The sequence below is a fragment of the Melanostigma gelatinosum genome, assembly GCF_949748355.1.
Source record: "Melanostigma gelatinosum genome assembly, chromosome: 16".
Lineage (NCBI taxonomy): Eukaryota > Metazoa > Chordata > Actinopteri > Perciformes > Zoarcidae > Melanostigma > Melanostigma gelatinosum.
This window is the reverse complement of record NC_136649.1, coordinates 8,079,429-8,106,336: the sequence shown is the minus strand read 5'-3', so window position 1 is coordinate 8,106,336 and position 26,908 is coordinate 8,079,429. Positions and strand designations below refer to the sequence as shown.

At 45.3% G+C, this 26,908-nt stretch overlaps 1 protein-coding gene across 1 annotated transcript in view; it reads right to left on the bottom strand.

The window, feature by feature from the left end:
- Positions 1–2,162: 2,162 nt before the first annotated feature.
- kiaa1109 (KIAA1109) overlaps positions 2,163–26,908 on the bottom strand; it is a gene marked incomplete at its 5' end in the record, with an annotated part of 62,681 nt that continues 37,935 nt past the window's right edge. Inside the window, 32 exons of the mRNA XM_079286774.1 lie at positions 2,163–3,114; positions 4,084–4,249; positions 4,995–5,129; positions 5,484–5,678; positions 6,130–6,333; positions 6,445–6,696; positions 6,994–7,211; positions 7,597–7,786; positions 8,336–8,493; positions 10,497–10,650; positions 10,769–11,014; positions 11,462–11,599; positions 12,502–12,678; positions 12,896–13,096; positions 13,579–13,774; positions 14,307–14,446; positions 14,529–14,690; positions 15,025–15,205; positions 15,292–15,472; positions 15,740–15,946; positions 16,070–16,329; positions 18,240–18,299; positions 18,683–18,773; positions 19,924–20,036; positions 20,221–20,344; positions 20,446–20,576; positions 21,110–21,286; positions 21,857–22,079; positions 22,267–22,330; positions 22,672–22,870; positions 23,771–23,854; positions 25,871–26,082. Of these exons, the coding sequence (XP_079142900.1) occupies positions 2,898–3,114; positions 4,084–4,249; positions 4,995–5,129; positions 5,484–5,678; positions 6,130–6,333; positions 6,445–6,696; positions 6,994–7,211; positions 7,597–7,786; positions 8,336–8,493; positions 10,497–10,650; positions 10,769–11,014; positions 11,462–11,599; positions 12,502–12,678; positions 12,896–13,096; positions 13,579–13,774; positions 14,307–14,446; positions 14,529–14,690; positions 15,025–15,205; positions 15,292–15,472; positions 15,740–15,946; positions 16,070–16,329; positions 18,240–18,299; positions 18,683–18,773; positions 19,924–20,036; positions 20,221–20,344; positions 20,446–20,576; positions 21,110–21,286; positions 21,857–22,079; positions 22,267–22,330; positions 22,672–22,870; positions 23,771–23,854; positions 25,871–26,082 (5,456 nt within the window). The 3' untranslated portion in view covers positions 2,163–2,897. The remainder of the gene's footprint in view (positions 3,115–4,083; positions 4,250–4,994; positions 5,130–5,483; positions 5,679–6,129; positions 6,334–6,444; positions 6,697–6,993; positions 7,212–7,596; positions 7,787–8,335; positions 8,494–10,496; positions 10,651–10,768; positions 11,015–11,461; positions 11,600–12,501; positions 12,679–12,895; positions 13,097–13,578; positions 13,775–14,306; positions 14,447–14,528; positions 14,691–15,024; positions 15,206–15,291; positions 15,473–15,739; positions 15,947–16,069; positions 16,330–18,239; positions 18,300–18,682; positions 18,774–19,923; positions 20,037–20,220; positions 20,345–20,445; positions 20,577–21,109; positions 21,287–21,856; positions 22,080–22,266; positions 22,331–22,671; positions 22,871–23,770; positions 23,855–25,870; positions 26,083–26,908) is intronic.

Genomic DNA, 26,908 nt, shown 5'->3' with positions numbered 1-26,908 from the left:
CGTACTAATAGCTGTAGTAGTATTACTACTTTTAGTAGCATGAATAGCAGTAGTAGTAGTAGCAGTTGTCATAAAAGCAATAGCAGTAGTGGTAGTAATAATATTGATGGTAGCAGTAGTAGTAATAGTAGCAACAGCTAAAGTTATAGTAGAAGTAGTAGTAGCAGTAGTAGTAATACTATATTAGCAGCAGCAGCAGTAGTTGTCGCAGTATTAGTAAGAGCATTCATTTTTTTTAACAAAAAAGCCTATTTTTGAGCTTGTTTAAATACAGTTAATCCACGGGGCTTTTATTTTGAATGGGTGGTGCTGGGTGGGGGGAGAGGGGGAGAGGAGACATAATCATAATGTCTGACACACATGAACAGAGGTTATTAAATGCCTGGCTTCATCACAAGCATTTTAATTAGAATTCACTCTTCGGGGCTTTTATTTTGAAATGGGGTGTGTGTGTGTGTGTGTGGGGGGGTCCTCTAAAAGTCTCTAAGTCCTGAATGACTGTATGAGAGAGAGACACAGAGAGAGCCACAGAGAGAGAGAGGAGAGAGAGAAGAAAGAGTGAGAGAGAGAGAGCGAGAGAGAGAGAGAGAGAGAGAGAGAGCGAGAGGCTCTGATATCTCTGGCAAACTTTCTCATTTGGAGATTGTCCGATGTTTATCTTTTACAGCTTACATGACTGATGTCCTGCTCTGCCATGTCTTTCCTCATCGCTCCCTCTTGTGTCGCGGTGTGTGTAAATGTCACTCGAATCAGGAAACTTATCAGAATCCTCATATCTGATTGGCCGAGCTGCAACACGTAACAGCTGCAACAAATCATGTGGGTGCGGCTTTTATTTTGAAATGGGGTGGGTGTGTGTGTGTGTGTGGGGGGGGTCCTCTAAAAGTCTCTAAGACCTGAATGACTGTATGAGAGAGAGACATAGACAGGGAGAGAGAGAGAAGAAAGAATTAGTGAGAGAGCAAGAGAAGAATTTGTGCGAGAGAGAGAGAGAGAAAAGAATTTGTGAGAGAGAGAAGAAAGAATTTGTGAGAGAGAGAAGAAAGAATTTGTGTGAGAGAGAGAGAGGCAGCGAGAGAGCGGCTCTGATATCTCTGGCAAACTTCCTCATTTGGAGATTTTACGATGTTTTATCTTTTACAGCTTACATGACTGTTGTCCTGCTCTGCCATGTCTTTCCTCACCTCTCCCTCTTGTGTCGCGGTGTGTGTAAATGTCACTCGAATCAGGAAACTTATCAGAATACTCATGTCTAATTGGCCGAGATGCAACACGTAACAGCTGCAACACATCATGTGTGTGCGGCTTTTATTTTTAAAATGGGGTGTGTGTGTGTGTGGGGGGGGGGGGAAAGACCTCTAAAGATCCCTAAGACCTGAATGACTGTATGAGAGACACACAGAGAGAGAGGGAGAGGAGTGTATGTGCGCGTGTGTCTGTGAGTCTGTGTTTATCAACATCACTAATTGGCTCAATTGCGAACACCTGTGTGCCTGAAGCCATTTGAAAATATTCTCCATAGAGATCCCATTGAAAATAAAAAGCTTAATAATTCAAAAACTTTAAAGGTTAGAACTATGAAAAGTCATAGCAGACCTCTGGTGAAAGAGCTGAACATTTTAATAGTTGAACGGTTTCTGTAGCTTAAAAAATGAAGAAGCGGTTTATTGTTGGAATGCTTAACAGCATTCCAACAATAAAGAAACAGGATAACAATAGTTCGAATGCTTAACAGCATTCCAACAATAAAGAAACAGGATAACAATAGTTCGAATGCTTAACAGCATTCCAACAATAAAGAAACAGGATAACAATAGTTCGAATGCTTAACAGCATTCCAACAATAAAGAAACAGGATAACAATAGTTGGAATGCTTAACAGCATTCCAACAATTATTACCATTAAAGCTTTGATTCAAACAAGATGAGACGTACAAATTCAAAGATGTACAGCTGTTCATTAAAGATCCATCACCTGTCCGACAGCCGCTTCATGGGAACCCTTTGCCACGTGAAGCATTTCATGGAGTGGAAAGTGAGCAGAGGGCATCACGATTGATTTAAAGCAATGGAAAGTACACTTCATTAAATAATGAATACATTTAAATTAGTACCAACTGAACAAAACCAGATCCGAGCCTCATCAAAAATTGAACGGCAATACTTTTATTAAGTTAGGAAATCAACATATTTAAGAAATGTAATTATATACAGTGGTTCTACTGTACGAATTTCATTTTTTTTTTTTTAAAAGGACAAAAATAAGCTTGACACCAAGCCGATACATGTTACAGACTTTGCATTTCACATACTCATAAATAGTGATCTTGGTTTCAAATTATAATTACAAGTTCATGTCATCCTAGTGGCTGAGCGGATGGTGTGCAGTAAACCTCCCAGTATTTATTTGTTCGCATCAAAAAAATAAAATCAAGAACACAGTCACTGAACTGTTCTTAAATATCTTAAAACTACACTATAAAAGACATAACGCATATCTACCATGTGTTCCATGGGAAACAAAGAAAAGGCAACGGTATAAGAAATCATTTCTCATGAAATATTGGTAAGCCTTAAAATAAACTTTCAAGCGATTTCAGTAAGGTCATGTACAGCAGGTAAAGAGGAAAGTTTTTTTTCTGTTTCTTTCTTCACCATTAAAGTCAAATAATTCTAACATTTGCTACTTTGTTCAAAATATACAGAAAAACATCGGTGCTAGTGGCGTACGCCACAGTAAACAAACTCGGCTGCAATTCACAGGCTGTAGCAGGTAAAAATGGAAACGTTTGACGAATGTGTTGTACAGTAGTGGCCCGTTGTAATCCAGTAATCCAGTGTTGTTGACCTGTAGGCAACGCCCGCACGGCCTCGAGTACAGCGGTGCGGCGTGTTCCTCAGTGTTCCTCTTTGTCCCGGCCTCTCTTGTCCTTCTCGTCCTGCAGGGCGGTGCCCAGCTTCTTGATGAGCACCGACAGCACCTTGTCCAACGGGTCCATCACGCCCCTCTGCAGCCACTTGGGGATCGTAGTGCGGGCGTGGTGGAAGCCCAGCTTTTGCAGGATGTAGTCCACGCCCACCGGGTCGATCTTACGTCCCGTCCAGGAGATGAGCCTGAGGACGCAAGAAGATTATATATATATATATATATATATTATATATATATATTTCAAGTCTGTGAGCAGATACAAATACAATGCTACTTATTTGACCATCCAACAGCATTGAAATAAACCAACTGTCTCCATCTCAACCATCTTGATTAGAACATCCTGGCTTCCCTTTACCTGACATTTTGTGAAGGAAATTATTGTTGTCGCATCACAGATAGGGGACGTCTTTTAATCTTGAATAAGGTAATCACAAGTCATAGGTCCCCCTGCATAAATAAAGCATGAATGAATAAATAAAAAGATAAATAGCAACATTGTGCGAGTCTGTTCCTTCTTACATGATAATTCCTGTTTCCCCAACCCATCCCTACCTCCAACATCAAATGCTAATAAATAATAATCGAATAAATATTCTAATGTATAGATAATATGACCTGTGAGGAGCATTGTTTCTACATCTTGAGTACTTTTACTTTTGATACTTTGAGTTCATTTTTATTGCCACTATAATGCTTACTTACAGTTTAAAAGCTTAGAGGACGTCTCATGGCAGTACATTTACACACTGACCCATCAAACGAGACGAGAACAGCTTTAAATTAAACTGCAGTGGATCCTTTATGCTGAAATAGGAGCGACACTCAGCTGCCAGCATTTTATGCTATTTCTCCTATAAACAGTAGAAATCTATATTTCCTATGTGTGGCTTGGGTTTCTTTCTTTTCTTCCCTTATACACTGATGCGAGGCAGCCTCGTATATTTTGGATTTGCCGGTTTGGCCGGCGCGTCGCTGTAGAAACCCGGCGTGGCCACGAGGTCACAGAGAGTGACGCTCACACTTTCTCGTTCGCCCTCCGCTGCTTTTCGAGTGAGCGTTATTCACGAGTGAGTGCTTTGAATGAATGCGACTCCGTCACAACGGAGGGTGTAACGCTCCACATGTCTGCGGTGCGGTGGAGCGCCGCTGACCTGAGAGTGGGCTCCAAGTGCCAGGTGTTGCACATGAACTCCCTCCAGTCCACCGTGGTGTAGTTGATGCCGTCAGCGTCGCCCTTGTCCGCCGAGCTCTCGTCGTGCAGCGCCGTGGGGCTCTTCTGACCGGGCCGCGCCGCGAACATCCGCGGGGCAAAGAGGGCTGAGGACACGGGGGGGGAGGAGAGAGGCATTAAGGAAGCTTCCTTATAATGCCCTGTTCTTTATTTCTCTTTGTTAACATGGTAAACACATTCTCCAGCAACAACATCCAGGGCCAGAACACAATAAACATTCATGAACATCCCTGAAACCTCGAGAGCACGCATCTGGACTCTCTTCACATTCAAATACCCATCTGGCCTGCTTTGATTGATCAGGAGGGGATCAAGCTCTGGTGTGAAACTGTTCCGACGCTCGCCTCTCTTTTCTTCTTATTCAGCCGCACAATAAACAGAACAAAGTCACGGGCGCTATTCTAATTGTCATGACGAACGCGAGGTTGCCGGCATAAAAGGTGCTAATTTGTTCCTCCGTCACAATGACAAACCACTTAAAATCCTGCCTGCGTGGAGCACTCCGACCTGCCTGCTGTGTGTGAAAATAACACTCAGCGGCCCGCGCTTCACGCTGCTCTCCGGAATAAGTCCGACAGCGTACAAACGGCTTCCAAAGCGAGGGAGACAGACGGACGTGGTTCATATTGTTGTTCTTCTTATTGACGTGTCTGATCCAGAACGCCGGGGGCTATCGTCACTCTCAAATCAAACTATCGTCATCGCCGCACCTAGTCGCAGATGACTCTGGAATTTGTCCCAGAGAGCGAGGCCGGCTGAAACGACTAAACGTTGCTTATTGTCTCTCGCTGACTGGCTGACGTGAGGAGTGAATGATGTAGTGGCAGAAACCTTTCTCCTTCTCCTTCAGGTAGGCAGACACCAGGTCGTGAAGGAACATGATGAGCTCGGCGTCCATGGTGACGCAGATGTGGTCCGTGAACTCCGTCACCACGCTGCACTCCACTTTGGGTTTGCTGTCGCCGTCTGGAACAAATAAAAACAAACAATGAGAGACGAGAGGACAGACCTTTGCTTCTCATATTTTGACTTCCGCAATGCTGTTAGTGTTAGCATTAGCACTAGCAAGCGGGATAAACTGAAGGTCTGTCTCCAGAGATGCTGAGCGCTCTCGCTCCAAAAAAGTAGTCCCCTAGCAGTGGGTGCTATGAGGCGGAGGGACCCTGGGGTGCGCTAGCTAGCTAATTTGTGTCTCATTTATCTTGTCTTCATAATAAAAAATAAATTTTAAAAAACCACGTGATTAAAGGACACAGTCCATCGACAGATGCGTTACTGCCTTCATGTACCGTTACATTACTCTGCGGGCTCCAGTCCTACCTGTTAGAGACGGTTCGTCGGGGTCTTGCACGTGGATGGACTTGAAGTCCAGCTGCATCCTGGGAAGAGCAAAGATGGTCTCCGTCTCATGGTTGTAGCTGGAGGAGCTGCGGAAGCTGCTCAGCAGGCTGTCGCTTTTGGCCGCCGTGCCGCCCTCTTGGTTGTTGGCTTCCACGTTCCTGAGCAAGTTCAACTCTGAGACGAGAGATAAGACGCGTGAAAGCTTGCGAGTTCACTCGTCTCTGCTTCGTTAAATACTATCTGCGCCTGTTTTACATTTAAGATAAGAGGCAGCAGCTGAAAGGAAAGGCAGACGGAAAGAAGCTCTTGTGACATTTTTTTTTTTTATATCGCTGCGTCTGTCTTCTTTTAGTCAGAGCCGTCTGAAGTTGAGAAAAGTTTTTGAAGACACTACAATGAAGCAACCATTTTCATTTAGTCGCCTCTTTTATTGTTATTGATGGGATGTGTGTTGTGTCTACAGTATTTCCTCCACCACGTTTACATCCATCAGAGCAAAAAAAAAAAAAATGGGAAAAATAAATAAGATCTGTTCTCAGATTTCCGGTTGAGGACCTGGAACCGGTACGTGTGATGACATCACAAAACAAATGGTTTACATAGATTTTAATAAATAAAAGGTTACCTTCGTTCCTCATGGCAGTGACGTAGTTGAACCATTCTTTGACCGTGGCGACCCCATGTGGGGGGTTTTCATGGCGCCGGCGGGTTATTTTGGTGATGGTGGCCATCGGACTTTCGAGTGCACCGCAGGGTTTGGTCACCATAGTGTTGTGACCGAGATGGAAGTCCAGTGTCTGAACAATGTAAGTAGAATCGTCTTTGATGCCTGGACCGGACAGAAACACAAGTGGGTTGTCAGAGAGGGATTATGTGCGGCGCCAAATGTTATTCTTTCATTACGTAATCGTTGTCCCACAGTGGACATTTTCTGTCTCACCGTCCTCCCAGATCTTCTGCGCCTCCGTCCAGAAGGCGATGTTGGGCTCCTCCAGGTGGAACAGCGCCCACGACTTGGAGCGGAAGTTGGGCCCGTGGAAGCAGGCCAGGGTCATGTGGTTGCCGTGGAGACTCATGGAACCGCCCAGCTGCACGGCGTCCTCGGGCATGGGCATCTGGAAGAGGGAGATGTGGCAGCCGGCGATTACCTTCAGCACGCCGGGCCAGTGGCGGTGATGGGCGGCGTCCATGTCTGTGGGACAAAGACGACGGTCGGGAGGCACAAAGTGAGACGCTGACCTGAACGTGAGGCATGCTGCTAACGGGATCAGTTCTGTGCATTATGCTGGTTTTAAATCTCCGATCTCTTTTTGACAAATGCTGCATGTTTGATTCCATTCACTTGCCGACCCACCTTGTCAAAAGTTTGAATTGCAAATCAGTTCACTTCCTACTACCAGCACAACTGCCCTCACTCGCTCGCTGTGCACACCTTAATATGCCACAGTCGGCATTCAATATTTCTCCCAGCAGTGTAGAAAATGCTTACAGAGCTCGGCCGAACCTTTGTCGGCGTTGATGACGGGGGTCTTGGGGGGCAGGTAGGGGCCGGGGCCCCAGGTGGAGAGGGCCCGCTTGCTGGTGTCGAACTGCTGAGTGAAAAACTCCTGCAGCTTCATGCCGATCTTGATGAGGTCCGGCGTGGTGGAGCGTGAAATGATCACTTGGAAAATGTCCCACTGCAAGTCACCGTGGATGAAGATTTCACTGGGGTGGGGGTGGGGGAGATAGGAGATTAAAACAGGGGATAATGTGGAAAGCAGATGGTAATGGTGGAGATGAAACACCACTGCATCTGGAACGACAGATTTGTGTCATCATGTTGCTACACTGGCTTGCCGAGTAATTATGAAAGCCACAATGAAAGTCTAAAGAACCAAAACCTGCGTTCTCAAGAGCTCCTGATGCAGTTACTTGGGCTCATATGAACTCAGGTGGTAGTGAACCAAGATAAGAAACTTCCCAGAGAGAAAAAACACTTCATGTACTCACTGCACAATGAATCTCAGCATTCTATCAAGCGCGCTATATTACAAGAACCAAAAGACGTGTTGTGTTGCACGACGAGCTGCCGCCCACATCGTCTCCAAACCTTTTCTCCGATAGGCTGGTGTCAACGGTGCACAGGTTGACCTTCCACTCGTCTTGGAGCTGCAGGTCGGCGTTGCTGAAAACTCCCATCAGGATGCTGGAGCCCATGTAGTCCACGCGCGCCTCCGTCGACCCCATGGTGATCTGGATCTTGTGGCTGGGCTGCTGGTTGGGGTGTTCCGAGATGTGGACTAGAAAAAAAAAAAAACGGACGGTGATCGGTTCGCGCTGCAGCTACGTGATATGAAAAGGGATTTTGCTGAAAATTTGGGTGGAAAAGGAGGGTTTATTTAGACTGAACTAGCGGTAATATCAGGACAAGAAAATCCAGTAAGTTGCCAAACTATATATATTTTAATATTTACAGTAAATGTCATTTTTAAAAAGAATTTTCCTTCCCAAAAAACTGTAAAAAGTCAAGTGCAGTGAATGGAGTGCAATGGAAAGTGTAACAGGCAAAGCTGCAGCGGGATAAATACTCTACCTTCTATTTACAAATGTATGGAACATCTAAATACATCCTATATTAGCTAATTTAACCACCAAACACAACCCATAAAATGCAGTATCAATTGACACAGCAAGTGAGAGTTAAATGTGAGCGTACAGCTCCCAGTGTTGAGGGAGAACTCTGCACTAAACTCTGGCTCCACATCCAGTCCACGGGAGCCGCTAACGAGTTGCAGAAAAACACCAGATGTCGGGGGGCAAAAAAAAAAGTCGACGCTTTGTTTACTTACAGACCATCTCCAGGGTGTTCACGTCTATATTGCCGCCCACCACCCCGCCCTTGGAGTCGAGCTTGGAGCGGCCGAGGCCGACGGACATGCTGATCTCCCGGTCCCGGTTGCTGCCCACCGACAGTCGGCCCTGACTCTTCAGCCCGCTGGTGGTCCAGCTGCGGGGACAAACACAAAACTGTGAGCTCCCCTGAGACGCCGCTGAATATTGCAGAAGGGCTCTCGACGAAAACGAGGACTCTCACACTGCGAGAGCTCGGCCCAGGGATAAACACAGACTACATCTGATTGACTTTTCAACATGTCAGCCTTTTTGAGACGAACACATCATGATGAATGGATGAACTTACTTTATTCAGCACCTTTCATGCACAGAATGCGGCACAAAGTGCTTTACAATTCAGAACAAAACTCCAAAAAAAGTTTAAAGACGACACACAGACGAGGAGGAAGGGAGAAGACGAGTGGTGCTTTTATCCTAAATAAGAGGAAAATCATAAAAGCTGTTTATCAGTGAAATTAAAAAGATACGTTTTGAGTTGGCGTTTAAAACTGTCCACTGAGTCAGCAAGTCGAATATTTAAAAGGGCAGAACGCTCATTATTTTGGGGGCGTTGTGACCCCTGAAGGTTTTTGAGCGGCTGTGGAGGATCTGATGGTTCTGGGGTGGATCATAAACGAGAGGGAGTCTGTGATGTAAAAAGGCGACGAGGGCATTTAGCGCCTCAAAAAGTAAAAGAAAGACTTTAAAATCAATTCAGAAAAAACACAGGGAGCCAGCGTAGGTGGCGTAAAAGTACCAGTTGTATACAGTAATTGCTCATTTTAGTTGTTGGCGGCAGCATTCTGAACGCTCTGCAGTTTTTGCAAGGTCAGCATGCAGAGGATGAGGTCAGAATCTCAAATGACGCCGAGGTTTCTCTTCGTACGTTATGAGCGCGCGCGCGCGAGAGCGAGAGCTCGTATACCCTGACTTGGAGCCGGAGAGGCATGTGTTGCTCAGAGAGCTCATAAAACAGTGCTGCCTTGGTTATGAGGGTGTTGTGTTCGTCAATGATTCAGCCGGATCCTTTTCCGCAATTCAAGATTTAACCGTGGCGATGAAACGGCCCCTCGTCATCGTGGCCGGTGAAATACGACGGCGAAGGAGAGCTGCATTGAGCCCATAAGAGAGTGGGCGATAAAGGAGCACGAGGAGCTGGAATGTCAGCGTGGCGGCTCGGAGACATAAGTCTACACCGGCGTACGTGAGCCAGCAGAGTGCTCCAATCAGTGTAAATAAATGATTTAGAGTCTTTCGCACTACAGCAGTGTTTTCCAGACAGCATCGTGTAACAGACGGGAGGAGTCACGTTCACGGCTGCTTAATCATGCACAGCTCAAATCCCGCATACAGTTATTTGCCAGAATTACTTCCATATTTAAGTTTGAGGCCAATTTTCAGCGAGACTGAGAGGATGTATCTACACGAGCCCAGAGGGTGGAAATACTGCCGTCTGTTTATGCATAAATATTTCTGAACTATTGCATCTCCGGTTCTATTTTTGGAGAGAGAGGATACAAAACATTAGGAGTAAACCGCTATTTCCTGAAATGTCAACAATTGTTACTATTTTTTATAAAAACTGTTGAGATTTACCTTTTATTTACCCTATATTAGTGATCCTCGGGATATATTAAGTGTTATATTTTGGAAAATATGTTTATTCACTGTTTTTCAGTTAGATGATAAGATTGATACCACTCTGCTGTCTGTACAGCAATGAGCAGCTCCTCTAAAACTCAATAATTAACACATTATATCTCATTTGTTTCGTCCACATGACACCCTGCTGGGACGTGGATGTTGTCACCTTTGAACCGAGCTAGGTTAGCTGTTTCCAGGCATCATGCTAGGCTAAGCTAACCATCTCCTGGCTGTAGCATCATATTTAGCATTTATTGGTATCCATCTTGCCTACCTGAGAAAGAGCTTAAAGATCTAAATGTTGCCTTAAAAAGAGAAATTAACTATTTATTATGTTATTTAACAGTATTGTACCTCTGTGCCCTGCAGTGGTATCGATCTCTCCATTTAACTCACAACCAGAATCAGCTTTTTACACAACGGTGGGTATTTAAGTATCGACGCTAAAAAGGTGCAAAAACCGTGACCACTCACGTGTTGTTCCCCATGACGTTGCTCATGTTCATTTGGACGGTGAGCTGCTTCAAGTTGATGGCGAACACCACCAGCGTCTCCCACGGCGCCCCCTGCTGACCTGCCGCCTTACCGTTCTTACTGAAGGAGGGGGTGGAGGTCTTCGTCACAGAGTCTAGGCGAGAACGAACGACGATTAGGTGGAAGGCAGCAGAGGGCAAATTATGAGCATCTTGCACAAGCCACCATTGCATTTTGTAACCTTCCACTTTCATTTAATGGTTTGTAGTCACCTCTCCTGGGAGCGGAGGAATCGGACACGCTCCTGGTGCGAGCAGGTGCGGGGGACTTGAGGTGGCCCGGGCCTCCCGGGGACATGTTGCTTCCGGTGGAGTGCTCCGAGAAGACGTTGGGGGACTGGGGCATGTGCTGCGTCCCGGTGCTGCCGTCCCACGTCCTCCAGTAGGCTTTCCGGCTGGACTCGGGGGACAGATGTTGGGCGACGTTCTCGGCCGAGTCCGGGGTGGCGGGGCCAGAGGCTGAGACAAGGTAAAGGTTGAGGGATGTGTAAGTCAGCCGTGGAAATGTCAAAACGGGAAGCAGTGGGAGGAAATGTTGGCTGAGGGAAGGTCAGCGTGATGGGATATTAAAAATGAACACAAGTTAAACCCGTGGAGAGTTGTAGGTCGACGAAGGCCGACATATTCGGAAAACAAATCATGAATTTCCGTCCACATTTCTACAGTAAGCACTTTTCATTTTATTCTTGTGTCCATACTGCTGATTTTAATTGAAGGACATGTTAAAAGTAAGTAGTTCATTTTAGAAAATACACGTCGGAAGCACATAAATGCTCTCTGTTCAGTGCGTTGTAAAAGCTGGTGGTTATTTTGGAGCAGTAGTGGTAAAACCATTCAATACGCATGCATCACTCAACAAACTGACCCCCGACACGGGCCAGAGCCGCTGAGTGGTCAGAAACTCACCTGGCAGGTTGATGGTCTGGTCTCCCAGGAAGAGGCGCCTGGCGATACTCCGGCGGTACCAGGCTCTCGGGAAGGCCAGGATCTCGCTCAGCCGCCTCATGTCGTACTTGAAGGAAGCCGAGCCAATGTCACACACTGCTAGGGGGAGAACATGACATTTGTTCATACACGAGTCACACTTTTTTTAAAAGGTGTGCAAATAAATTGGTAGCATATGCTAATGAAAAAAATCGACAGGGCAAAAATAAGCACTTGTGCATCCTGACTTTCAGAGATTGAAAAGTTGCATTTTCAGTCTCATATCTACCGGTATGCTTGTAACTACTTCAAACCCTGCCTTTGTCCTGGAGGTAGCTGCTGTTAAAATTTTAGGACTGTGCCTAATCGTCAGTAGACAATTTAAAGGGGAATGAGGGGGGACGCCTCCCCTCTTGTTAGCAAAATAACCAAAATGCATCCCTCTTGTTAACCCGTCACACCCCCCCCCCCTTCATCTTCAAAGCAAAGAGTGTGCAGGGGCAGAACGTGTTAGTCTAGTCTGCCTGACTCATTGCTCCTTTATCTGTATGCGTTTGTGCAGTTAGAAGCCATAGCTCTGAAACATCAGCAGTAACTGTGCTGTGTGTCAGTAAATCCATGGCGCTGTCCGTGGTGCTGAAGCAGCAGATAGATTTTGAATTGTGACTATTTCTCTGAGCCCTGCTCAGTTTCATCTGAAATCTTTAAAATTCTCCCGTTGCCATGTACAACATAAACATCCCCGATGTTAAACATTTACAAACCGCCTGCTAACGATAATGTATTTCATACCTCCTAAAGATCCTACGCCGTAAGTATTCAGCTTTGTTGTATATCACAAACAGGATTTATCGATTTTCCTCATATTCCTTCACTTTTGCTGGTAATTTATCCAATTCCCTGAGTTCCCCTGCCTGAATAAACTCCATTCCAAGTCTTCGGAGCTAAACCTTGAACATTAGTCAGTAAAAACCGCTGCAAGTCTCGCAGAGAAACGTCTTCTTCTGGGGCCGCCGACCTACCTGAGATGTTGATGAGGGTTGTGTCCATTTTGCCCCCTTTGGTGGGAATAAAGCTTTCAATGAAGGTGGGGCCTCCAGTACGCCTGATCCTGGACAAGCTGACCTTCACGAACTCCAGGTTGATACTGAGAGAGTCTTTCCTTCCTGTTACTGAGGAAGGCTCCTCGTCTACTGTACCTTGAGGAGCGAGAGAGTGATTATCAGGACAATCACTAGACGGCATTTTTATTCTACATGTGTTTGTAAAGTCATGGTTATCCCCATATCCACTGGCTCTAGCAGGTCTGTACATCACATCCACGGGGAAGGAGGGAAATAAGCGACATTACAAACTGTAGCCATGTATTATTAGCAGCACATTAGAAGACTCAGACACACTTTCCCTTTTCCATACCTAATGGCCCTGGGCCCGGCGCCAGGCCTGTCGCAGCGGATTTCTGCTTTCCGGCGCCGTAGGGGTGGAAGACGTAGAGGGAGAATTCAGACATGCAGGCGGTGAAGCTGAGGCCTGAGGAGTTACTGGGGGGGCCCGTGAGGTCCGACTGGCTGCTGCTGTGGCGGCTCCTGCCCAGAGGGCTCCCCAGCAACGGAGACGCTGCAAGGAGGCAGAGGAGGGAGGAAGCACACGGAGGAGGTAAGACAGGCGGTAACATCATACAAATCAAATGTGATACAAGAGGAAAGTCATTCGCTGTTCAAGGTAATAAAATAAAATGACAAACATGTTGCAACAAGGGCATTTAGTCGTTCCCAATGTGACATCTACTGTGGATATGCCTGGACGAACAACAAAATATGGAATATACAGAGATGCTCTGTAAAATAGCAAAAATAGGGGAAAAAACATGGCAGAAGTTGCATGATGTTGCAAAAAGACTGACTGGAGGGCAAACTAATGAATGGATGAGAACAAGCTGTGAGCAACGTTAAATCACACAGAGCCCAGACATAGCATGGAGTGACAGCTAATACATATGCTCACTGTGTTTCAAGTGACTTCAAAAGAAAGTTTAGTCCTTCACACATATCTCTGCACGCATTAGAGCCTCATTATTCCGTAAGACGTGCTCCACGTACTTTTGCTGGAGGGTGGTTTGGGGATGTGTTGCCCTGGCGGAGTGGAGGAGGGGTGGTGAGATCCCTCGGCGGGGTGGGCTCCGGTCGGGGTCTCCAGCTCGCCACGGTTAGAGGAGAAGACCAGGTCTAAGGAGGGCAGCTTGAGCATGCACTCCACCCTGGACATCGGCAGGCAGCTGAAGCGGATCTGAGAGGGCTGCGGACACAGGCGACAACTCACGTCAACGCCAGGTGTGTAACTGCAAGTCAAACTGGCTCGATAGATAAAAATAAAAAAGGGACTGAATCAATGAAATAAATATGATTCAAAATCATCAATTACAAACACACCATCCATAGCTTTACATGCAATTATCTTTGAATTGCTACACATTTGAATGACCTGCAATTATTACAAATATTTGAACGGGAAATGAGCTCCGGAGTACATCGGAGGTGAAAAGTAGCAGACATCAGATATGTTGGAGAGAGTGTGGATCATTTAATGTTGAGTAAAATAACGATGTTTTGGGTAAAGGTATGCAAAGGATATAAGGTCCCTGTGAGTTGTACTGTATTTACTCTGTAATTTCTCTAAATTCAAAGAAACAACAGATATTTGGTTGTCATACTATTTAAAGCAAGTAAAATAGCTCTTACGAGGAAATGCGAGAAGGTTATATTTGTTGCTGCTATTATCTAATGTTGCAAATGTCTTGGCAATAAAGATTCTAGTGGTTTGTCAGTACCTGGACTCTGACGTAGACAACCACATCCACGGGGAAGGAGGAGTAGGCCGATGTGGACGAGGACACCAGAGAGGTGGCGGACTCCTCCAGCTGCTCCACCGGGTCAAACTGACCCATGTCCTCCTCCTGGGAAGCCACCGCTGACGGGAAGTACACAAAGACATGCCGGTGAACACGACATAACGCTGACAACACAAGAATTAGATGTTTCAACAAACAAACCTGCGTAACCTCTCTCCACCGGTGTGATGGGAATGGTCTCCAGCGCCTTCTCCAGGAAGTCCAGCAGACAGGGGCTTATGACCATTTCCTCCGGCAGAGTCTGGAGGGCCACCCAGGCGTACAGCTTGGCCGCCTTTACCCCGCCACTGCCCTTACCTTTGGCTGCAAGGACACATGGGAGTTTTAAAACCATCTGAAGTCTGGACTCAACGTCGACAACACTTTTCGCATCTCTTAAACTTTAAATAAACTGGAACCGTATTAATAAATGCTTTTTTCCCCTCTGTGGTGCACATCAATATGCATGAGCCCAGTTTGATCAAAAGGTACCCACTGGATTCATGCCTTGAAATAAGAGATGAAATCACATGCGTTTGATTGGGTGGGGCCCTCGCCCAGATGTAAAATCATCAAATCGGAGCGCCGCGGTGCTCTAGTGTCTGTGATTACGGTCGGTGCTAGGGCATGCAAGGAGAAACGAGGGAATGCTCAGTACCTGATGGAATAGGTGGGGGCGGGGGAGGTAGGAGCGAGTTAGTCTGGCTTTGGACTGCATTGGGAGGGCCGCTATCTTTCATACCATACAGCGTCGACTCTTTGGAGAGAGTGCGAGGGAGAGAGGATCCGCGCGAGGCGTTGGGCGACTCAGTCTTCAGTGTCTTGGAGTTGTAGTGCAACTAAAACGGAAGATTGAATCATTTAAAGCAAAGAAACAGTACAGAGTAGAAACCTGGGGACACTGTGGATGCTACAGGCGGCTGACCTTAACGTCCACTCCTGGAATGTAGAATACTGTGGTCTCCATGTCGTTGGATTTGGTCTGCAGGGAGGAGGGACATTTCTTGCCAGCTAGGAGATGCGTGGTGGAGGTGTAGGGGGGCTGCAGCTTCTTCTTCTTGGGAGGAGACTCCTGGTCCAGACTTTTGATGCTGCGCTCACAGCTCCTGCAAAACCCACAGGGAGTCGTATGAGGAAGGTGTGCTCATGCCTTGTTCTGTTATATAGAAGGTTTCACTCCTATCCACTGAGGACACGCTACAGCAAAATAATTCATCTGGAAAATTAAACTCTACATTTCCTAATGTGGAGTTTGATTGGATGTTATTAAAAAAAAAAAAAGAAAAAGAAAAAAAAAACTGAGTCAGACTTCAAATGAAAATCTATTCTCGCCACAGTGGTTATCAGAAGAAGAAGTGTGCCTTTCATCATACTTCTTGAGGGAAATGTCCTCATGCTCTGGTTGCTGAGTAGTGGGGTGAAGGACGCACTTCCCGCTGTCAATCTCCACGCGCACATCCAGCTCAAAGTCGATGTTTCTCTCAGTGGCTGGGCTGCCGAAGCTGCGGTTGGCAGGTGTGAACTCGCTGAACAGCTGACTCACAGCGGAAAACCCAGAGGGCTTCCTGTGAGACGCTTGGCTGGGAAGAAAGAGAATGTTGAGTGAATGCTGAAAACCGTTAAGCTTTATTTATAGGACAAAAAAAAGAAAAACATGAAAGAAAATCGAAAGAAAAAAAAAAAAGAAAAAAAAGAGGACTCACTTGGGCCTTCGGTAGCTCGGCGGTCTCTCCCGTTCAAACTCGTCCTTTTCAGAGTCTTCGGAGGAGGATGAGGACAGGTCGTCACGCCTCATGTCGTCGTGCTGGAAGGGAAGTGCGGGTGAGAAGACGGCAGGGGTGCCGGGGGCACTGAAAACTGAGCCCTGGCCCTCGATAACGAATGGAGAATGAAGGTGATGGTGAGGATGGGATGGCTCGTCTATGGTGACTGACAACAGGTCCACCTCTGTCTCCTCGGGAAACTTCAGAGAGGGGCAAAGAGTCAAACTCACACAGGGAGACAGTGTTCATGAAGCTCTTCATACTTAAGAACAGGACTTGTCTTAAGCAGGAAGTCAGCCAATGAATCATTACTTTGAAGGAGGTAGTGTTCTGTTCATTGGACCATAAGGTATTCCCTTTACGTGTAGTCAATAACTGAATGCTGAAATCAAGTCTCCCAGCACGGTTTAAATGTCTCGTTTTAGGACATGTCCAATGACAGAACACTACCCGCCCACAACAGTTCCCAGAGGAGCAGAGAGGTCATGCACACGAGAGCGAGAGAGACGACGGAAAGATGCCCAAGAAAGTTTTCAAGTCCACCAAGTCTGCTGTCCTTAAAGACAGCTGGAAGAAATAGAGACAAGTTGTTGAAAATGTTGAAAAAGTGCGAACTGCATCTGAAGCTGGACTTGAAATGTGTTCGAGCATCAACGATGTGTTCGAGCATCAACGATGTGTGTTTATTTGTCTTTTCGCTGACTGGGAGTACGTGGGCGGTTTAAGGCGAGTGACGGTACAGAAGGAAGCAAACTCGGTCATGTGGCCTTAAGCGGGGTCGGTCCGGGTCCGTCACCATTGGAGAGGAAATATCGGAGGCATTGCGTGGTGAAAACTATCTGATCGTTCTAGCAGGAAAATACCATCAACAGCCAAATGATTATTTTGCTGTTAAAACTGAATTGACTTCCTTAACTTAGGTGCTTTTTCATTAAACATTGTCTGGAACAAAATAGGATTTATGTCAAATTAGTGGATGTTGGTCACAAATTGGATCGGAACAGCTCGACTCTCCCAGGGGCTCAGCTGGTTGCCTGGCAACCTCGCAATGACGACAAGACTCCAAAAAGTCACTAGGATAGCAGTTTCCCCCTGATCCTAGTCTTTATGCTCAGCTAAGCTAGCCGGCGACTCGCTTTAACTTCATACAGATATGAGAGAGGTCGCGATCTTCTCACCCAACCCTCAACGAGAGAAAAAAAAGGGCATTTCCCGAAATATCAGGCTCGTCCTTAAAGATCTATCGGCTGTTTAGACCAGTCTAATAAATATGGAGCGTTTTAACACGAGAACATTTTAAACTATTTGTGCCACTACGAGTGATTAGGGGGAATAGCTGTTCACAGCCGACTTTAAGGGAGTGAAATATAAAGGACTTTAATTTGTGTATTGTAAACGTTTTTGACTTCATGGGAATAACACCAAACAACTACAATTTGACATCACGCGCCGAGGACCTTTAAAGCCGGACTGATGTCCATCTGGAGTCGGTATTTGATCGGCTGTTGTTGGGGCTGTGATTCAGAGCCGAGCCATGCAGAGCTGTTAGAAATCAGCGAGTATGTTAATGTTGGAGGCAAGTTGATTTGGTTATTTATGCAGTTTCAAGACAGGATGAGAACGTGTGGGTCCGTAAATCATTAGCAGCATTCAGACTATGAACTTGTATTTTCAGGCAAGCCTTATTATGAAAGAAAATTCATTTCTGAGAGCATGCCTGCCTTATCCAAATAAAATCCTGGACCAATTTCTATCTCTCATCTCTGTGTGGGTGATGGAATGCTGCTGGTATTTATCTAGTGAGTGAGGAGTAATAAAGACTGTGGAAGATGTATTCTGGTTCCACGTATAGCATCGCATAAATCAGCGTGTAACTAGGGACACAGAGATCCGGTTAACAGTAAATAATTATGCAAATAGACACACTGTTGTTCAATGTAAAATTGGTGTCCTATCAATACAACGGGAGCTAGCGTTTCATCATCCTGTTCTGATTTAGCATATTCAAAGTCCCATCTCAAGGTAATCACAGAGGAGAAGAGGAAACAAGTATTCGTTGCTGTCGGTTAGGTATTTAAGTTTGTTAAATTGAGTCTCCCGAGCCGTATACCTTGAACACCTCTCCTGGACTGACGGGTGCATGTGCAGCGTCCAGAGCCTGATTATTTATCTTCAATTGAACAAAAGAGTTATTAAAAAAAAGAGCTCATCCAAAATGAAAAAAAAAATTAAATCCTCAGAGCGTAGTGGTTCTCTCCCTTTGAGCTGCGAAACCCGTGACCGTACGACGTACGATCACAGTAAGTATCGGCTTGTATGGAGATCAATTACAGTGAAACAACGGCGTGACGGATGAGACGATGGTCTTCAAACTATCAACATAAAATGGCACAAAACTCATAATATCTACTTTCATCACACTCTCATCGCCTTAGTCATTGATTCGGTTAAAACAAATGTATCTAGAGCAAACTCGCTACAGTGCAATCACATCTGTGTGAGGCTAAGAAATGTTCCTGGAGCTCTCTCTCCGTGTTGTCAGCTGATGTTTACCGTGTCCTGGATGTTGAAGGTGACCCGTGGTGCAGGTGAGGACGCATCCACGCGCATATCTGGTAGATCATCCACATCCCCTAGTCTGGAGCTAGAGACACAGCAAAGCAAACCGAGAAGATACAAACAAGTATCGCAAAATAATTACATCTTTTTCCCTCAACAATGACTTAATATCCCAAATTACCAAGAAACTTTGTCAAAATACTTAGTAGTGTCTGTTCGATCTGATTAAACCTGGTATTTCTGCACAGTTGCAGGTAAAGTTTAGGGTCCACAATCAGTGTTTGCTGAGTTTGCACCGCCGCTGCAGAATAATGAGCGTTGCTGCTTAAATTTCAGACGACCATATCCTCTGCTCTTGTGTTTCACTAAAAGCCGGGCAACGTATGCGGACCCGGTAGTGATCAGTATTGTAATATTTGTAGAATTATATTCCAGCGGTGGCTGTGTTGGATTGTGTGTTACTGGTGTGATCCAAACATTTTCAATAACTTTGAGCCTTGTGAAGTCCAAAAGTCAAAATGTATAATAAAAAGATAAATCAATTGTAAAGTTCACAAAATATGATTGCCTGATTCCAAGTCTCCAAAGTCATCATGTATTTTGAGATCAGTCACTCATCAGTTTGAGATACTAAATCATTATTTTAAGATAATTAAGTCATTATTGTGAGATCAGTAATTATTTAAAAAATACTATATTTTGAGATATTTATTTATCATTTTTTACAAGAACGTTTCTCATTGCAATGGCTTGGGGGATCTTTTGCTTCATCACACTGGCGCAACTTAACTTCCATGCAACATACACTACATTATTGTTGAGTTCATAAAACACTGTAACCTCTCAATCAGAGCACAAAACTAAAATGATTACTCATCAGATGAATTTCCAGTTGTGTTTTACTCATTCGTTCTGCCCCAGAGTTAATGTTTTCCCATTGCTTGCAGCGTTGTCAACTGTTTTAACATCATTACTACATTAATTCGGAGATATCGGCATAATTACTGTAAGCAAATGTGATAAGCACTTCCTCTCTACGTTAGCTATCGAATTTGTGAGTCCCAGCATCCTCTTTGTGAGAAGGTTAATGGGAGATGTGTTTTAAAAACATGTAGCGCCAACAGCAGAGTTACTCCGTCTTGTTCGCTTACAGTTAATGCTGTATGAAACACCCTTAACAGTGTCATTTCCGAATAAAATGAAAGCAGGCAGGGTAAGTGGCTACTTCTTTTTACCTCTGTCTGTCCATCCTCTTTAGAGGCGGTCGGCCTGCTGCCGCAGAGATGCTTTTGGAGCGGTTGTAGCTTGGTTTGTAGCCAAGACCCCACTTATCCTTTAGAGAGGCCGCCTGGTCAGCAAAAAATAAAAATAAGTTTTTTTTTATTTTAAAAACACAAAGTCAGACACAAGTTTCCTTAAAAGTCTAAATGAGAGACATTCAGGTATGACGGGTAACATCTTAATTGACAGTGTCAAAACGTCCTTTGACCAATACATTGCTCATTGGGGACGGTAAATAGATGAGCATTCACCCTCATGCTGGAGCGACGCAGTTTCTTTCGGACGTCTCTCCTGATGTCGTTGGCGGCCACGGACTCCATCTGCTGATAACGCTGGATCTCCTGGTTGATGGTGCCTTCACTTGCCCCCAATTTCCTGTGGTTAAGAAAAAGAGGATGTTTGAATTGCAGGGCTTTCTCTTCACTAGTTGAACCATCTAGAATCATTAGACACCGCACCACAACATCACATCTTACTTGAGGTCGTCGATGACCTTGGCCTGTTCGTTCAGCTCCCTGATGTCCACCACCCTCTTGGTGAACTTCCTCCCACAGGCGTCGACCCCCTGGTTCCCCATTGCCATCTGCCTTCTGGGGTCAATGGTGTCCTGTTGGGTCAAAGCGATGATACACACCCGGACATATTTATCGGATAAAAACCTTCTGATCAAACCCCGGAAAAAACAAAAACACCAGGCAGCTGCTGCAAATGAGAATACACCCTTTAAAATCTGTCTGATTAGAGGCAAAGTATTTTGATTGTTTTTGATTTAATTACAGTAGGGTTATAGGTAGTCCAATCCACACACCAGGTATCATCAAACACAGAATGTCACGAAACGGGAGAAACCACCACCAGCACCCCCACCATCACCACTCCAGTCCAAGGGGAAAACAAAGCTCTGCATCCAGGATTTGTATACACCCAGTTCATATGTTCACCCATCATTGAAGGTTAATGAGGAGGGCAGCCAAAGCAAATGTTAAGCAACACCCATTCTCCACCATCATGACATAGCATTGCTCAGCATTTTGGAATTAACAACCCCTCAGGTGGTGACCGAGACGTAACGCCACCTAGCAAGTGATTTTTCCGACAGCCCAGAGAAGAGTTTCAACACCGTGTGGGGTGGCTACATACACAGGCCCAGGAGAGGGGTCTTTGGGCCCGGGCGCTGCCCTCTCGGGGACGAGGCGATGCACAGTTTAAGTAGTCGGCCAGGTGAAACACACTCTGAGGCCTGGGGCTGAGGCCCAGGATGTGGTTTACCAGACGCTTCCTTAAGGTCAGCCGAGGGCTGAACTGGCTCCCTGGACTCTGTAAACAACGGCAGGGACAAATGGATGGAAGAGGTGGCAGGAACGGTCAACATGGGTTGGACTTTACCTTCTGAAGGTAAGCCAGGTAGGGTCTGCTCAGATGCATTGATGTTATATCGTCTGATATTTTGGGAAATAAGCGTATTTTCTGTCTTTCGAGTTAGATGAGAAGATAGACACCACTCTCATGTCGGTCTGTTAAATATGAGGCTACCTAAAAATATATATTTATAAATATATGAGGCTACCTTGGGAAGCTAGTTAGCTTAGCATAGCGTCTGTCCAAAGGGGAGGAAATTCACCTAGACAAGAGAAGGGCACTGTTTGAGTACAAGTCCATTTACGATTCACAACTTATTTCCCAAAATGTCAAACCATACCTTTAGCTTGTGTCAACCACCAGCTTAAGTTCACTGTTTATGCTCTGTGGTTTCAAGAACCACAACAGCTGATCTACTGCTGGCACAACAAAGTCGAAAGAGGGATTAAAATGACAAAAAGAGATGCATCTGTGGTGGATATCATGTATATAATAGCTGGGACGTGGATGAACATGTCGTTGACTGACCATGTTGATGGTGGGCGACATGGAGCCGGCTTCGTCCTCATCCGAAAAGTCCGCCGCGTTGACAGAGTTCAGGTCGGCGATGTCGTCCACGTCCTCCTCGCCCGTCAGCGACGTCAGCGTGTTGCCCAGCGCGTTGAGGCGCTTGCCGATGTTGGGATCCATGTGAACGTCGATACCGCACATCTTCCAAAGCACGTTCAGAGTCCAGGTGCCGGCACTACTGCTCTCTGTTTTTGAGGAAGAGGAGGAGGAGGAGGAGGAGGACGCCAATGGGGAGAGGAACAACAGAACGGATGAGAATGTGGATGAAATTAATGCGAAATTGAGTTTTCAGACAGCGGCCTCGTGCTTATTGAGAAGCTCTAGGGTGCGATCCATATTTTATGGACCAGAGCTTAGTTAAAAACAACTTGCCTGCAGAAGGTTGCCCAGTAGTCCTGGAACATACTTCATATGTGCCATCAGGGACTACACCTGTACACAGAGCACACACACACAGACACACGGGCAGCAGCCTGTCAATATTTCAGAGGAGCAGCGTGCACAGAAAGTCATATTAGAATGACCTGTTTTGACCTGCTGAAGTCCGCGCAATAATATAAGGTCCAGTAAAACATTTATCCATGTAGGTATAAAATATGTATCAGTTAAGCATCTCTAAAGAGACTAAATTCTTGTTTTTCAAAATGCAACTTGCACATTTTAGAATACTTTCCTTTCTTTACTCAATCAATGCTTTTGACCTGAATTAAAAAGGTGAAGGCAAAACTAACCGTACAGTGAAAATTCACACCGACATACAATGCGTCACTCACATGCATTCATGACCATTTCCCCTCGGATTTCGGGCTTCCAGTCGTCCCAGGAGGTCTCGAAGCCCTCGGCGAAGCGGAGGCAGAAGTTCTTGAAGTGGCCTTTGCTTACCAGGGACTCAGAGGAGCAGGCGGTGATCAGTGTGCTCTCAATGGTCAGGACCATAGCTGAGCCGGTGTCAAAATCGATGCTGTGGTTGGTCTGGTGGAGAGGCGGGGGGGGGGGGGGTAGAGGGGTGTTTACCAAGGTCTCAAGTGAGGGTGAAGTACATGGAAAAAGAAGCCACTTCCATGTGTACGGACAAAAGGCCGAGTTAGCTGGTAACACTTCACTCTACTCTGCAGACACTTTTAGTCGTCAGGAGCGATGCGGTTTTAAATCAAATGTTTCGCTAAATAAAGTCCACAAATGATTGCTCTTGTGAACACACCAATGAGTGAGATGCTACAGAGCTTTTCAGTTTGTTAGATTGTGTTTAATTGCAGGATTCGGAGAAGAACAAAAAAAATGCCCTGAATTTCTGGATCGACTCTACATTGGTCCTAAAATAGAGGGTCTGATCATCATCCCAGTCATAACTGGAGGCAGGTAAAAAGCATGTTTTTCTCCGAAACTAACAGATTATCTATCGCAATGAACTGGATGAAAAACAGACCGCTTTTGGAACAATTACTGCAGGAATCCAGGTCATTTGAAAAAGCTCTCTCTTACAATATGCCTGCTTTGTCATTAAATCTGGTATTGTGTGTGCAATTATATACAATTCCACGGCGGTATCTGAAAGATTTGCATTTGTTTCCATTTTAGCAACAGATAAGGGATACTCAGGACAACAACTAGCATAACCTCCGTTTTAGAATGAAGTAATTACACAGCCACCCACACCTCAGCCACCAGCTCAAGCTTCATTTGTTGCCATTGTTGTTATGCCAGCTGTGCGGGTGGAAACTTTGATAGTTAAAAAGTGGTGCGACCTGCCATCTTCACAACAATAAAGAGCACTCGTGATGCAGTGTACGTGTGACATGGAAAAGTGTTGATCACAGTAAGTCATTGTCCCACAACAAGCCACCACAAGAGATGTAATAAATTGTCGGTTACTTTTCGTGCATTTTTTTGCCGGCCTACTGATGTGCTGGCCCCAGCTTCAGAGTTGATGCCCTCCGTAGCTGGTACTTGTCCTCTCTATGGAAATAAGTGTGACACAACTCTGTGGTCATACTGTAGTATAGCATAGTACTGGAGTACAACAAGACAACCGATATGGACCAGTCATTGATATCCAGTGTTTCCCCAAAGGTTTATGTTATTGTGTGTGTGTGTGTGTGTGTGTGTGTGTGTGTGTGAGGACATTCCTACTGGTTTATCATACAAAAATGGATTTTGTGGACAAAAAAAAAGAAAAGAAAAAAGACAGAGGCTTGGGTGGCATCAAGGTATACCCGGGTATTTAGAAGTCCTAAAGGTAGGATACCACCAATAATACAGATGGTCCTCTTTCTATTAAGTGCTACACAGTCGGCCAGTGTATTGCCCAGACGGATGGTTTTTAAACTGAAATGTAGAAACAACTCGGTGCGTAGGTACATAAGATTAGCGATTGTGCGGACGGTCAAGAGAGAACGTGTGTGATGGCAGACATGACGTTAGCAGAAACAAACATGCGTAGCAGTGCAGTATGTGTACAGTTTAGGCTATTTGTCGGTGAATAAATGCTAAAACTCCTCAAGACCCAACCATACACTGTATATAAGAAGTGGACGTAGCAGCACGACGTCCCCCATTGGTTGGTGCACTACGGTTTTGTTGCATCGAGTTTGTCATTTAGGCCATTGACATCTTGGTTTTTGCAACCAGAAAAGACACAGAACGCTCAAGAAGACATTTTTAGGTGACCAAAATATTCCAATTAACTTTCTTGAACTGAAAAAAAAAAAAAAAAAACACAGTGAAAGGGTTAAAGATGTAAGACGAAAACACGGACAACGCCCGCACAACGCCCGCACAACGCCGTGGTAGCGACCTGTCAATCACGAGGTAGCCACGACCTAAAGCATACCCTGCTTTATGGTCTATTTGACTCTAAATGGGACATCAGTTTACTAAATGAACATCATGTCGCGTTGAAGAATCTTGTAATTAATTAGGTAATAAATCAAGTGAGAAACAGGGTCATTTTCTCAAAGACGTCGGACTTCTATTTGCAACCAGAGGAGACGCCCACTGATGTCTCAGGCAAGTTCCTATGTCTTGCTTGCCACCTGCTGGTTAAAATGAAGGCCTTGAAGTTCATGACAACTTCTGCTAAAGGCTCGCTTGAGGTGGACCGACCCCAGATATTCTCATTTTGGTCGACTAGCCGCTCCGCCATGTCAGGAAGGTATGAATGTATGAACAAAGAGACACCATCCAAGCACATTTAACCCCTTTACAGTGAAGAATTATAATTGTTTGCACAATTGTGTTACCATTTATTGTGGTATAGTTGTGCATCGAATCAGCGGTTGTTTGCTTTGCATTAAAAGTTGACATCACAGAGGTTGTTGAGGGGAATGAATGTGTGTTCGTGGTGCAGGTTGATGGACGGTTAGCCCGCTAACAGCTTAGGTAGGGGAAACACCGATATCAAAACTGGTAACAGAGGAATTGCTCTTTTATGAAACAAAAGACCAAAAAGGCAATTGTGTTTTAAAGGTTATTAATAACAGCAAAATCCACGTCATGAACACTGGTACAGTTGATGTTGCTGATGGAGATGATGATACTCATTTCCTTTTTAAAGACGGGATGAAGTCAACAATTTGACAGAAGAAGCCCAAAAATGATTGCTGTGTGCTTTACTTTTCCTAGGTTAGAATATGACTCTTATAATAAGAGTGCTTTTACTCCGGACAGCACTTAAATCTTATGTGCATTTACATACGCTAAAAGTACAATACATCTGCAAAATGTGGCTTCCATGTGTAACTGCTAAAAATCTAACCATGGTATTTTAATTACAGTCAAAGATGCTGAAACAGTTTTTAGCTCTCTGATTACATCATTTCAATTAAACATGACTACTTATGTAAATGTGACCATGTTAACAGAATTAAGCAGAATGCAACCCTGCTATTGTTTGTATAATCAGCAACTAGGATATATGAACTTTTACTTCTACGTCTAGAAGTTAACGTGTAAAAACCAAGCAGGGCAGATTACCTGGGATGTGGTGGTGATGGGTAGGCAGATGCCCAGGTCGTGTACGGTCAGCTGCAGGAAGAGGGTGCTGAAGGCCTGGGCTGAGGTCTGTTGGATGCCCGGCAGCTTGTCCACCACCTCTTTGGTGGCCATGTGGATGTCCTTGTTGAGGGCCAAGCGCTGCTCGTTCCAGTTGTCGTAGGCTGCCTTGTAATTCAGCCAGAAGAGCACAGCTGCAGGAGGGCACACGGGTGGGGTGAAAGAACATCGAATTAGCATTCATGTGGTGTGAACACAGTGGATTTTGAGACAGCGGCGGTGCTTATTTGTTGCGTGTGAGAATCAGATGCAATTCCATCAGTGAGCCCCAGTGTTGAGTGGGTAGAATACTTAAGGAAACTGTGGGCAGTCTCATAACCTGCTATGTTGATGTCTTAAGTGTCAACAAACAGCGTTAATAGGAAATGGTTCAATTTTTCTTCCCCCACAACAAAAACTCGGGGTCTTCTTGCAATGGGATCACACCAGCCGCGATGCCACAACGGGTCAGGGGTGTATGTATGCGTGTGTGTGTGTGTGTGTGTGTGTGTGTGTGTGTGTGTGTGGTGGGTGGGGGGGGGGCCTTCCCCACTTCCTACTAGGCGGCAACCTCCAGTACAGCCAATGCAGAAGTGCTTTAAACTTGTATTCTCTCTACTGGCCATCAAGGGGCAACTCCAATGTTAAAAAAAAAAAAAAAGTGTATGCTTTAGGGCGGGCTATCTTGTGATTGACAGGTGGCTCCCGGTACCAGAGTTGTATACGGCGTCACTACGGCACTCTGCGCAGTCAACGGCAAAAATCCAAGATGGCGACAGCCAAAATGCCCAACTCGTGGCTTGCAAACGGCGGTCCACAAACCAGTGAATGTCATCACGACGACTACTTACACTTCTTATATACCGTATTTGCTTCATTCCCCCTTACTTCCGCCGCCCATGCTCAGACCACACCCATCTTCAAACATGGCCTTTTTGATGCCAAATACACAAAGTTTTGTGATTGCATCGTCTGTGCAAA